Source organism: Cuculus canorus, chromosome 17, assembly GCF_017976375.1.
Source record: "Cuculus canorus isolate bCucCan1 chromosome 17, bCucCan1.pri, whole genome shotgun sequence".
Lineage (NCBI taxonomy): Eukaryota > Metazoa > Chordata > Aves > Cuculiformes > Cuculidae > Cuculus > Cuculus canorus.
In genome coordinates this window covers 12,341,873-12,352,871 of record NC_071417.1, presented here as the reverse complement: position 1 = coordinate 12,352,871, position 10,999 = coordinate 12,341,873, and the positions used below count along the sequence as shown (strand labels likewise).

At 57.3% G+C, this 10,999-nt stretch overlaps 1 protein-coding gene and 1 non-coding gene across 5 annotated transcripts in view; both read right to left on the bottom strand.

Moving 5' to 3' along the window:
• Window positions 1-375: 375 nt before the first annotated feature.
• AP1B1 (adaptor related protein complex 1 subunit beta 1) overlaps window positions 376-10,999 on the bottom strand; it is a 28,236-nt gene continuing 17,612 nt past the window's right edge. Inside the window, exons 13-24 of one of the 4 annotated variants that reach the window (XM_054082579.1) lie at window positions 9,657-9,755; window positions 9,009-9,268; window positions 8,385-8,586; window positions 7,453-7,473; window positions 7,079-7,108; window positions 6,829-6,975; window positions 5,579-5,724; window positions 4,931-5,060; window positions 4,172-4,256; window positions 3,523-3,609; window positions 2,734-2,888; window positions 376-1,460 (exon numbers count right to left, since the gene is read on the bottom strand). In XM_054082579.1, the coding sequence (XP_053938554.1) occupies window positions 1,386-1,460; window positions 2,734-2,888; window positions 3,523-3,609; window positions 4,172-4,256; window positions 4,931-5,060; window positions 5,579-5,724; window positions 6,829-6,975; window positions 7,079-7,108; window positions 7,453-7,473; window positions 8,385-8,586; window positions 9,009-9,268; window positions 9,657-9,755 (1,437 nt within the window). In that variant the 3' untranslated portion in view covers window positions 376-1,385. The remainder of the gene's footprint in view (window positions 1,461-2,733; window positions 2,889-3,522; window positions 3,610-4,171; window positions 4,257-4,930; window positions 5,061-5,578; window positions 5,725-6,828; window positions 6,976-7,078; window positions 7,109-7,452; window positions 7,474-8,384; window positions 8,587-9,008; window positions 9,269-9,656; window positions 9,756-10,999) is intronic. The other 3 variants (XM_054082581.1, XM_054082580.1, XM_054082582.1) reach the window with 3 other exon arrangements.
• On the bottom strand, window positions 5,352-5,455 carry LOC128853942 (small nucleolar RNA SNORD125). The gene has a single exon (XR_008452785.1). It is a non-coding gene; the product is annotated as a small nucleolar RNA SNORD125 (small nucleolar RNA).

Here is a 10,999-nt window from a genome sequence, read left to right as displayed (position 1 = left end):
GGAGCAGGGCTGGTGGCCCATGGGGTGTCCCAGGGCAGAGCTGTCACCCCCTGGGGACCTTGCACTTGTCCCCAACGCCAGGAGGGACTGCCATCCCCCAAGCACAGAGACTCCAGAACCAGGGCTCACCTCCCCAGGACCATCCTGTCCTCAAGAGGCCCCGTTTCCGCTGGCCGCTCGCCCAATGCCGGCCAAGTTGCCACATCAGGCCTTTCCAAGCCAAAGGCTATGGCCACTGACCCCTTATCTCCTCCCTGGGAGGGCAGGGCACTGCCGAGAGGAAGCTCACAGCATCCTGCTTCCCCTGGGACCATCGGGTCACGGCTCAGGCCAGCAGCTCCGGGGGCAGATGTCACCTTTATTCATCGTTCCCTTGAAACTAGTGAACATACAATATATTTATATTTATATATTAGATATTTCCTGCATCGGCCGCTTCTGGTTAGGGGTGACCCATGGCTTTATTTCAGGGGGGAAAGGAGAGAAAGGAGCAACGTCACCGTAGGGTGACACCTCACCAGCACCCAAGGGTGATAGCAGGGAGGAAATGGAGCCGTGGGGCTGGGGAGGGGGGTGGCTGCCCCAGCTTGGGGGGCAGAGGGGGTGAGGGCAGTGTGAGGTGATGCTGGGAGCCCTCCTGGCCTCATCGCAGGGGCTGGAAAAGCCCTTTTTTTAACTGCAGTTTTAAGTACAGGCTCAAATTTGAGATTCTTCAGCCCTTCTGGGACCTTTGGAAACAGCTCCCAGAGCAGGGAGACCCTCTCCCAAGGGATAGGGGCTCACCCGTGGCTCTCCTGAACCAGGGGACCAGACCAGGGAAGGAAGAAGCCAGGGCTCCAGAGGGATCTGGAGCAGGGGCCACCCAACCTCACCGCACGTCAGGCCCCGAGCAGCATGAAAGGGGCTGAGCATCAGCCCCCCAGTGCCATTCCCAGGGCTGTAGAGTGATGAATCCTTCACCAGACACCACCCCGGGCAGAGATGAGACCCAGTGTCAGTGGGGAGGGGATTTTCACAGGGTGGGGGGCACAGAGAGGAGGGGAGCAGCCCTGCACGCACGGCAGCTGGATAAAAAAATAAAGCAGCCCCTGGACTGTGGAGAGCGAGACAGGGTTCTCAGTGGGGCAACATCAGCTAAGAGGACACTGCGTTACTCACACAGGTTCCTACAGGGACACAGGGATGGGCCAGGATGCCCCTCACCCCCTCTGCCCGCCCCAGCCCCAAAGAGGTGGAAGCACCGGCTCCGTTTTCAGGGCCCCGGGGGCTCCAGGGAGATTCCCAGGGACTGGTTCCTCAGTAGGAAAGAGAGGAGACATGCACATGGGTCCTGCCCCACTTCCTCAGGTGGGAAAGGGAAGAGGAGGATAGGCTGCGGCAGCACCTTAGTTCTTCAGGATGGTTTCGTAGGCTTGGTAGACGTACTGGGACACCTCCGGTGCTCGGCATTTTAGGGATAACTGTGGGGAGAGAGGAGGAGAAGGAGTCACGGCACCTTGCCCTGTGCTGGTGACCCACAAGCCCCAAAGCACAAAGCCGTGCATGCTGCAGCATCCTCTCCCAGGGCATGGGGTGGCTCCAGCTCCTTAATCTAGCTGGATAAAAGAAGATATTAAAAGGCAATTAATGATTTTAAACACCCTCCCCAGGCTGCCGGTGCTCCCCACGCCCAGGTGAGGCAGAGACAGCCACATGCAGCGCAGGCAGGGAGGGCAGGCAGAGGCGCACACACGTGTCATCTCTTGGTGTTTGATTCTGTGCCTGGAATACGAAAGGAAAAGTTCCCCCAAAGGCATCTCCCAAGCGAGCTCCCTTCAGGTATTTGCTCAAAGATTAAACATTAAATGACTCTGAAATCAATTAGTTACACAGCCCGGAGGCAAGCGGGGAAGAGCTCAGCGCAGGGGTGCCAAGCAGGGAATCCTCCAGGATAAGGATTTACAGCCATTCTCAACCCAAGTGAACGCAGGAGGGTTGGGAAGACCCTGTCCCTCCAAAACATTCACCTCCAATGAAGCTGCGCTCTCAGCACCAGCCCTGCTGGGAGGAAGAAGCAAGGGACAACCAAGAGACAGGCAGAGCAGGTAAAACCCTCAGGAATAACCAGGAAGCAGCCAGAGCAAGCCCAAAGCCAGGGGAAAAACCAGTCTGCTAACCTCCAAATCCTGCAAGAGCGCGCAGGCCGGCGAGGGCGAGCAGGCAGCGGGGATGGAGATACAGAGAGAGGTGAGTCAAGGCCACACAGCTCATCCCAAACCAAAGGAAAAAGGCTGCAAGGAAGGTGGGAAAGGGCCAGGGAAAGCTTGTGGCCAACGTATGGACCGATCCCCGCTCCGAGGCTGTTTGCAGCTACAGTCAGGCTGCCCAGCACACAGGCAGAGACAGGGATGCCCCGGGAAGGGGATGGAGCTGGGTTTTTTAATTCAGTGGGGATGTGTGGGTGGGCTGAGAGCTCCCTGTGCCCTTCAGCTGCCTCCCTGGTGCCAGGAGGAGAGCCCTGCAGAGAAGGCGTTGCTGCGGAGCCCGGCCAGCCAGCACAGCCCATGTCTCGCCCTTCCCACGCAAGAGGGACACTGGGACTGGCACCGACAGCAGCCGAGGGTTCCTGGTCCCACAGGACCATCCAGCCCAACCTCAGCTCCGAGCAGAGAACAGGGAAGGCAGGGTGGGCAGCAGCCTTGGAGCCACCCTGAGGCCATTTGGGAAGCAGGCAGGCAGGGGAAGGAGCCATACCGTGAAGCTGGGATTGCTGGGTTGGATCCTGAGCTCTGCCAGCACCCAGATGCCGTTGGTGAGCTTCAGGGACTGGTAGAGCATGTCCTGGCCCTCCACGTTCCTCTTAGCAATGGTGAAGATGTTGCTGCCTTGGAGCTTGCCGCTAACGGCATCTGTGTGGGAGGACAGCTGCTGTGAGAGCTGCTCCCGCCCCATCTCCTCCTCCTCCTCCTCTCTCTCCAGCCCATCCAAAACCTGCTGTCCTCACAGAGCAAGGAGAAGGGCTCTATTCAGCTCGGCTCCCAGGTTCTCCCCAGGCAGGGCTGTTGCTCAATTCACAAGCAGAGCCACTCCACTTTGCTCCACAAAGGTCAGCTCGCTGCTGCCAGCGGGACTGAAAGGACTCGGCCATTCCCACCCGGCGTTTACATGTCCTGCTTGGCACCAGATCTCCCGGAGAAGCAGCTGGGGGAGCAAGGAGGTGCCAAGGAGCCTGGCTGGGCCCCTGCCCACGGCTGCCTGCAAGCACAGGACCACTGCATGGTCCTATTCAGCCTCCCTACACTGAGACTGATCCCAAAGTGGGCATGGCAATAGTCTGAGGCACTGGGGACATCCCCACAAGGCAGGGTTTTCCCAAGGCTGCCAAGTGCCTGCAGCTCGCCAACGGCAAGCCAAGCAGCAGCTCCTTCCTGGAGATCCAGGGTGAGCATGGGGGAAAAGTGCTTTCATCTTCCCACAGCCTGGGCTGGGATAACTGGGATGAGTTGATCACCACTTGGATCCTTCTGAAGGGTTTGGACTCACCTGCATTGAGAGAGCAGTCTTTGATCTGGAACTGAGCCTCGTTCTCGTTGGGAATATCCTTCCAAGTGGCCAGAAACATCTGCCGCTCTGCAGCAAGGAACAAAAGCAATACAGCGATAAAGCTACAAGATTGGTCACCCCTCAAAAGTGGTCCAAGACAGGGGCCACACTGCTGTGTCAGCGGTGGCTGAACGACTCTCACCCCACCACACTGCCACCCCCTCCAGCAGCTGCACAAGCCCAGTCTCACACCTCCGCAGGGGAGCTACCTGCCTTTTGGGGTTTGTGGAAAAGGCTGCTGAGTGCCAGGGAAGGCAAAATAAGCAGTGAGTGAATCACAGAACGATAGAATGGTTTGGGTTGGAAGGGACCTCAAAGCCCATCCAGTTCCACCCCCCTACCATGGGCAGGGACACCTCCCACTGGACCAGGCTGCTCAAAGCCTCATCCAACCTGGCCTTCAATACCTCCAAGCATTAAGCAAGAGCTCTCCCTGGCAGCAAGGAGTTAAAATGTGGCTTGGGACACCTCAGGTAGTGATCATACCGGCTTGTGTCCCTGTCTGCTCCAGACTGCCAGGAGCATCGGCATCCCCAGGGCTGGGAATGTGGTCAGAAGGATTCCAGGGGCCACCCACACTGCAACTCACCCATCTTCCCGTCCTCCGTGAAGAGGATGTGCAGCGGGTACAGGGTGCTGAAGTAGAAGACATCAATGTTGTTTTTCACCGCAACCTGGGATGGAAGGACAAGGGGACATCAACACCTCTTCCAACCCATGGCAGGCAAGCATCACGTCCATCTCATCCAATCACACACCACTGATCCCTCTTGAGGGATCATTGTAGCAGGCACCAGAGGCAAGAGACTGGAAGCTGCCTGAAGGGCCTGGAGAGGCCAGCATCCATGTGGATGTGTCCTCAGGTGTGTCACTGTCACCAGCACAGAAGGAAAATGCGGGAGCTTCCAGGACTGCACCCTCTTAGCGTTCTCACCCAGCTCCCTCCCAGGAACTACAAGGGAAGAGAGGCTGAAAGCTGCCCGATGGAAAAGGACCTGGGGGTGCTGCCCGACAGCAGCTGAACATAAGCCAGCAGCGGCCCAGGTGGCCAAGAAGACCAACAGCATCCTGGCTTGGATCAGCCATGGGGTGGCCAGCAGGAGCAGGGAAGGCACGGTGGGGCTGACGGTTGGACTGGATGAACTTAGAAGGCTTTTCCAACACTAAAGATTCAACAAGAGTTAGACTGAGCTCTGACAGCACAGAGATGTTGAGCTGAGCCTTTCTTCTCACCTGGCTGCTGCAGTGACACCTCCTTCCAGCTCCCTCCCAAGGGAGCAAGCCCACCCCAGGGCACCCCTGCCCCGTCCCAGCTCCCCAGGAGGGGAGACCCCGGGGCATTTCCCACCTGGAGGTTGTTCAGGGGGTCCATCTTCATGACAGAGCCGACAGTATTCAGCGGAAGAGAGATCTCCACAGACTGGTTAGGGGCAAGAGGCGCGTGGACCTGGAGAGGAGCTGCCGGGGCCAGGCCAAAGCTGGGGGGACACCCGAGGAGAGCAGGAGATGAGGCTGTGGATCAGCAGGCACTGGGCTCCCTGCCTTCCTCCATCCAGACCCCAGAAACACCTCAGCTCATCTTGCTGCCCCATACAGCCCAGGGCCAGGCTGGCTCCTGCCCTGCCCGAACAAAGTTTCCTCACTTCCTCCTACAAAGATTTGGACCAATTTTTGGGGTTCTTAAACCATTCCCTCAGAGCCATCCTTTGTTGCATCCCTCTGAGGGGAAAGGATGCATGCGATCACCAAACAGATGGTGGTCAGACCCCAGAGGAACAGCCTCTTCAGCCAACTTCTTAGAGGCTTTGGTTTGATGATCATCACCACCACAGCCATCAGAAAGAGAAGGTCATCACATGAGGCTGTTCCCAACCCCTGCAGCCAGTTCACAGCCCCTTCCTCCCATCGTTCGTATGCAACAGCTCCAAGGCTGAACCTGGAGATACCACTCAGCACCTACACAGGTCACTGCTGAGCAGCCCAGGAGGGACCTTACCTGTTGCGGTTGAACTGGATGGCAAAGTCAGACATGACCTGCAGGGCTTTGTTTGTTAGCACGAGGTCCATGGAGATGGAGCCCACCTGCCGGCTGAAGGTGCCAGAGATCTCCAGCCCTTTGGCTTTCATGGCTGGGAGCCAGACCTGGGTTAAGAAGACAAGAAACCGTTGGGGTTTTACCCAAAGTGAAGCTTTTGGTGCTCTCCAGCCTGGCAGAGCTGTGCAGGGTGTTTGTAGGCCAGGGGTTTTCCATGGCTACCGACACACAGTCAACACAGGCCCTCGCTACAGCCAGGGCTGCAGAATCGACGGACAGAAGGCCCTGCAGAGGCACCTGGACAGGCTGGATCCATGGGCTGAGACCAAAGGGATGGGGTTCAACAAGGCCGAGTGCACAGTCCTGTATCTGGGCCACAACAACCCCAAGAAGTGCTCCGGGCTGGGGAATAGTGACTGGAAAGATGTCTGGGGGGAAAAAGACCTTGGGGTACTTATCAACGGTGGCTGAACACAAGCCAGCAGTGGCCCAGGGGGCCAAGAAGGCCAACAGCATCCTGGCTTGGATCAGCCATGGGGTGGCCAGCAGGAGCAGGGAAGGGATTACCCCGTGGACTCCGCGCTGGCGAGGCCGCACCTCAAATCCTGGGTTCAGTTTTGGGCCCCTCACTCCAAGAAGGACATTAAGGAGCTGGTGCGCATTCGGAGAAGGGAATGGAGCTGGGGAAGGGTCTGGAGAACATGGTTTCTGGGAGCAGCTGAGGGACCTGGGGATCTTTAGCCTGGAGAAGAGGAGGAGGGGAGACCTCATTGCTCTCTGCAGCTCCCAGAAAGGAGGTTGGGGCACTTAGGGACATAGTTTGGAGCTGGTGGTGCTGGGTTAAGGGTTGGACTCAATCTTAAAGGTCTTTCCTGACCTAAACAACTCTAGGATTCTATGTTGCTGCTGTAAAATCCTTCAAATCTCACCTTCCACACAGGGAAACTGCACAGTCCCAAACCCAGTGCTAGAAAAGACATGACCTGACAGATCCCTGCTCTCCACTCTGCTTAGGGCTCCATGTCTGCCTCTGCCCCACATCCCCATGCCCGGGCAAGCACCGTCCTCTCCTCTCCACCTTGCTACCACGCTAGGAAGAGGCTGCTTGTCTTCCACCTCCCCTCGGGAAGACCTTGCTGCGTGGAGGCGGCACAGGGAGAGTCTCTGCCCCCATTAATGCTGCAGCCCTGGGGTTCAGCCATCCTACTCACCGTTTTGGGGGCCACATAGGATCCCGACAGGGTCCCCACCCCACCAGTGAGGTCAAAGAGATCTCCCAAGCCGCTGCCGAGAGGTGCCCCTAGGTTTGCAGGCATGGTGGCGCTGGGTGCTGGTGTGAAGCTGCTGCCGCCACCCATCTGTGGGAGACAAGAGAGGGAGTTATAGAGGGCACCACAAGGTTGGGGAGAGGAGAAGGACGCAGAGGGCAAGAGAGGGGCTCAGGCAAGAGGACACACTCACAGCAGGGCTGCCTCCCACATCACTTCGCAGCTGCAAGAGAAGAAAGGGGCATCAGCAGGGGTGGGGGCCACTGCAGAGGGCAAAGGGGTCCCACAAAATGCCTCATCAAGGGCACTCAAAGCATCAGTGGGAGCTGGTGAGGGTCCAGAGTCGGCAGGGATGCTCCAGTGGTCCCAGAGCTGATAGGGGACCGTGCTGGCTCCAGGGAGAAACAAGGGCACCCAACAGGAGCGACTCGGGCAGCCAAGGGTGCTGCTTCGCACTCAGCCCAGCGTGAGCTCAAGTTATGAGGTGGGAGCAGGGGCAGCCGGGGGTGAACATGGGCACCAGGGCTACGCATGGGCGAGAGGGCTAAGAAAAGGGCTGATCCATACCCCTTCCGACTCGTCCCCCATCTCCAAGCAGAAGCAGGCAAGGCGAAGAGAAGAGCCAGCAACATGCAGAGACAAGCCAAGAGAGAAGAGACATAAGACAGAGAGACAAGAGAAAGGGAAGAGGGAAGAGAGGTTAGTCCTGCCACACTGCCAATCCATCTATCTGTCCATCCGTGGTTGTCCCGGAGCCAGAGAACGACCAAACACTGTCTCATTCCCACACTCAGCACCAGCCTGTTATGAACCCTGCAAACCCAAAGAGCCAGGGCAGCGCTCGGGGGATGACGGACCAGGATAGGCAGCAGGCAAAGAGCCAGCGACGTTGTTTCCCCTTGGGGATCTCGGCTGGTTTTTACAAGCAGTGGAGAAAACTCTCAAACACTTTTCCTTCAGGAAACGTAGAACATCGCCAGGGCAGGCAGTCCCGACCAGTCAGAGGGCTTCATTCCTCCCCACCCTACAGCCAAACCACAGCTTGGTTTGCATTCCCAGGAGGACAAGCTGCCTCCAGACCTCCCAGTGCAGGAGATGCCGTGTTAAAGCACCTCACAGGCTGGGAGCAGACATGTCTTGATTCCACAGTGTGGTTTAGTGGGTGTCTCTGGGGTTACTTGGGGTTCAGAGGGGACCCAGGAAGAGGAATCACCCCTGCAGCACAGCACGGACAGCAGGAGCTTCTACACAGACCTCATGTATGGAGAGGGGAGGCACTCAGGAGCCCTGACTCCCTGCTCCATCTGATGAGGACATGATAAATCAGGGCACAGTGCCCCTCTGTCTTCACCAGCTGCAGAACGATATCACTAGCCCAGATGTCTCCAGGTGGACAAGTCCATCCTCAGGAGCTCCAGACAGGGGCCAGCATCACATCCAGCATGATGCCAACAGGACAGCCACGCATCGGAGAAGGAGCTTGTGGGGGTGTGACGTACCAGGCTGTCCAAGCCACCTCCAAGGAGGTCCACAGCACCCATCTGCACAGCGGAGGTGGCAACGGGCAGCCCCCTCACCGGCGGGCCCAGGTCCAGATTCAGCAGGTCACCCAGCAGGTCGCCCTGAGTGGGGATGACAGCTGGCTGCTCTGCCCCCTGCACTCCCGAGGGGGCTGTGTCAGGGCTCTCAGCGCTTTCACTCCTGAAGGAAGGCAGAGAGAGAGAGAGACTTGAGACCCTGAGAAGCTCTGGCTGAGCCGACAGGTTATGCTGGAGACAAAAGGGCTGAGGGTCACCCAGCTGGGTTTTGCAGCAAGCCTACAAAGAGATGCTCAGCACAGCTCCCAACACATCCTCATCGAGATCCACTTCCAGTTGGGTTGGAGCTCACTCTTTCAGCCTTGTAAGGACAGCATCAAATCCATACAGCCCTGCTCCTACAAGGGAGAATCCCCTTGCGAAGCCAGAGGGTGCTCAGCTCAGGTCCAAGCACAACAGACACAGCCAGTGGTCACAGTAGCCCCACAGCCACTTGGCTCAGCATCCGATCAGCCCATTGTGTGGATCCAGCCCTGGAAGTCCCTACATGGGGTGCGGAGTCACGTTGGGGAAACAGATACTCACGAGCCTGTTCGTGGGGGCAAGCTCTTGTGTACAACCCCTCTGCTCCCCTCCACAAAGGCGCTGGGAGGTTTGTGATAGACGGAGGCAAGCGTCCCAATGTAGCAGATAAGCTCATCCAGGAGCGTTGGCTCGATCAGATCCGTCTCCTCGGAAATGAGGGGTTTCTCCGCCAGCACCACCTCCTTGGCAGCCACAGGGTCGGTGGAGAGCAGGCGCCAGTAGATATAACCACGGTCCCGCAGGTCGGGGTTGTCAGAGTCCTTCGGGAAGCACAGGGGTTACTGCCGAAGCCATAGCGTAAGGGAAGGTGCAGCTACTACAGAGAGCATCTCAGCCCTATCCAAGTCTTGCTGCAGCATTAGCAGCATCACAGGGCTAAATGTTAAAGCTATTTATGTCACACCTCTGCCATGAGAGGCGACGCTGCTTTGCTACACCAGCCTTAGCAGTGAAACAGCACAAGACACCTCCTGTACTACAAGAGATGATGTCCTTGCTCTCCAGGGCTTTAACTATCACCTTTTCCAGAATTAAGCTCCAATTATTCTTTTCCTGTCACGGGCGCTGCATTACTGAGCCATTCCCACTGCCTGGAGGGGATGGTGAAGCCTCTGGGAAGCTTTTTCCAGCACAGGAGCTGGTACCCACCTGCGTGGCCAGGCTCAGCACCTGCTGCACCAGCTCCTGCGTCTCGGTGGGCTTCTTCAGGAACAGCTTCACGATGGCTGTCAGCAGCTGCAGCTGCACCTGCGGGCAGAAAAACAGCTTTAGGGAAGGACAGACAGAGCGAGCACACCACTTCTGTGCACGAACACATGGATTTTTTCCCCTGTAAGTACTGCCAGGTTGTAATCCCAACCTGCCTCCTGAGAGACCACACGCATGGCGACGGCTTAAGTGGCGGTGATGAGTGTCAGGGCACTTGTGTGGCTCTCAGCCAGGTCTGCAGCCCCTTTCAAGCTGATTAGCACACCCTCAGCCCAGCAGAGCCACAGGGTGACACAGAGGTTACTGGGCAAGGTCTTGGGACCGGGTTACACGGTCCCACAAGGCAAAGGCAAGAATATACCTGAATATGTGGCTGTGGCACTTCAGGACATGGTTTATAGCGGGCACGGTGCGGTTGGGCTGACAGTTGGACTGGATGAGTTCAGAGGTCTTTTCCAACCTTAATGATGCTACGATCCTCTGGCTTTTATGCAGATAAGCAGCAGTGATTCACCTCCTACGCTCCCTTTAGACCTGTGACAGGGTGTCCACGGCTGCTGGCTTCCCTGTTCTGCATTTATAGGTCTTCCTGTTCACCGCAACTTAGCGTTGTGTGATAGGACGAGGGGAACAGTTTAAAGCTGAAAGACTGAGATGAGATCTTAGGAAGAAGTGATTTCCTGTGAGGGTGGGGAGGCCCTGGTCAGGTTTGCCCCGACAAGCAGTGGCTGCCCCATCCCTGGAGGTGTTCAAGGCCAGGTTGGATGGGGCTTGGAGCAACCTGATCCAGTGGGAGATGTCCCTGCCCACTGTAGAACTGGAGTGGAACTGGATGGGCTTTCAGGTCCCTTCCAATCCAAACTATTCCATGATTCTATCATTCACGGTGTTTCGCACAGTGGGGTTGTAGGAAGTTTCTACAGACAGAAGCCCCCCCCAAAATTCCAAAAGTGAACCCACTGGCCTCAGGTGCCCAGCAGAAGGGGCAGGCATGGTCCCTCTGCTCGTTTCAGTTGTCTGACTCTGTTTTCCAGCTCCAAAGGGCCAGGGCCCGTCCTGGCACAGAGGAATAACCAGGTCACCACTTGGTTCCTCCCAACTATTAAGGAGGGGACACCACCGTGGTGGTATTTCATGGGCCACCTTCTACACCCAAAGCCACTGTGGGACACTGCTACCCTGAGCGCCTGCAATAAATACACCCTCACGACCCCACTAGAGCAAATTCTTTTACTACACTCTTGATTAGCACAAGCTTTGTCACAGTGCCACCTCTCAACCTG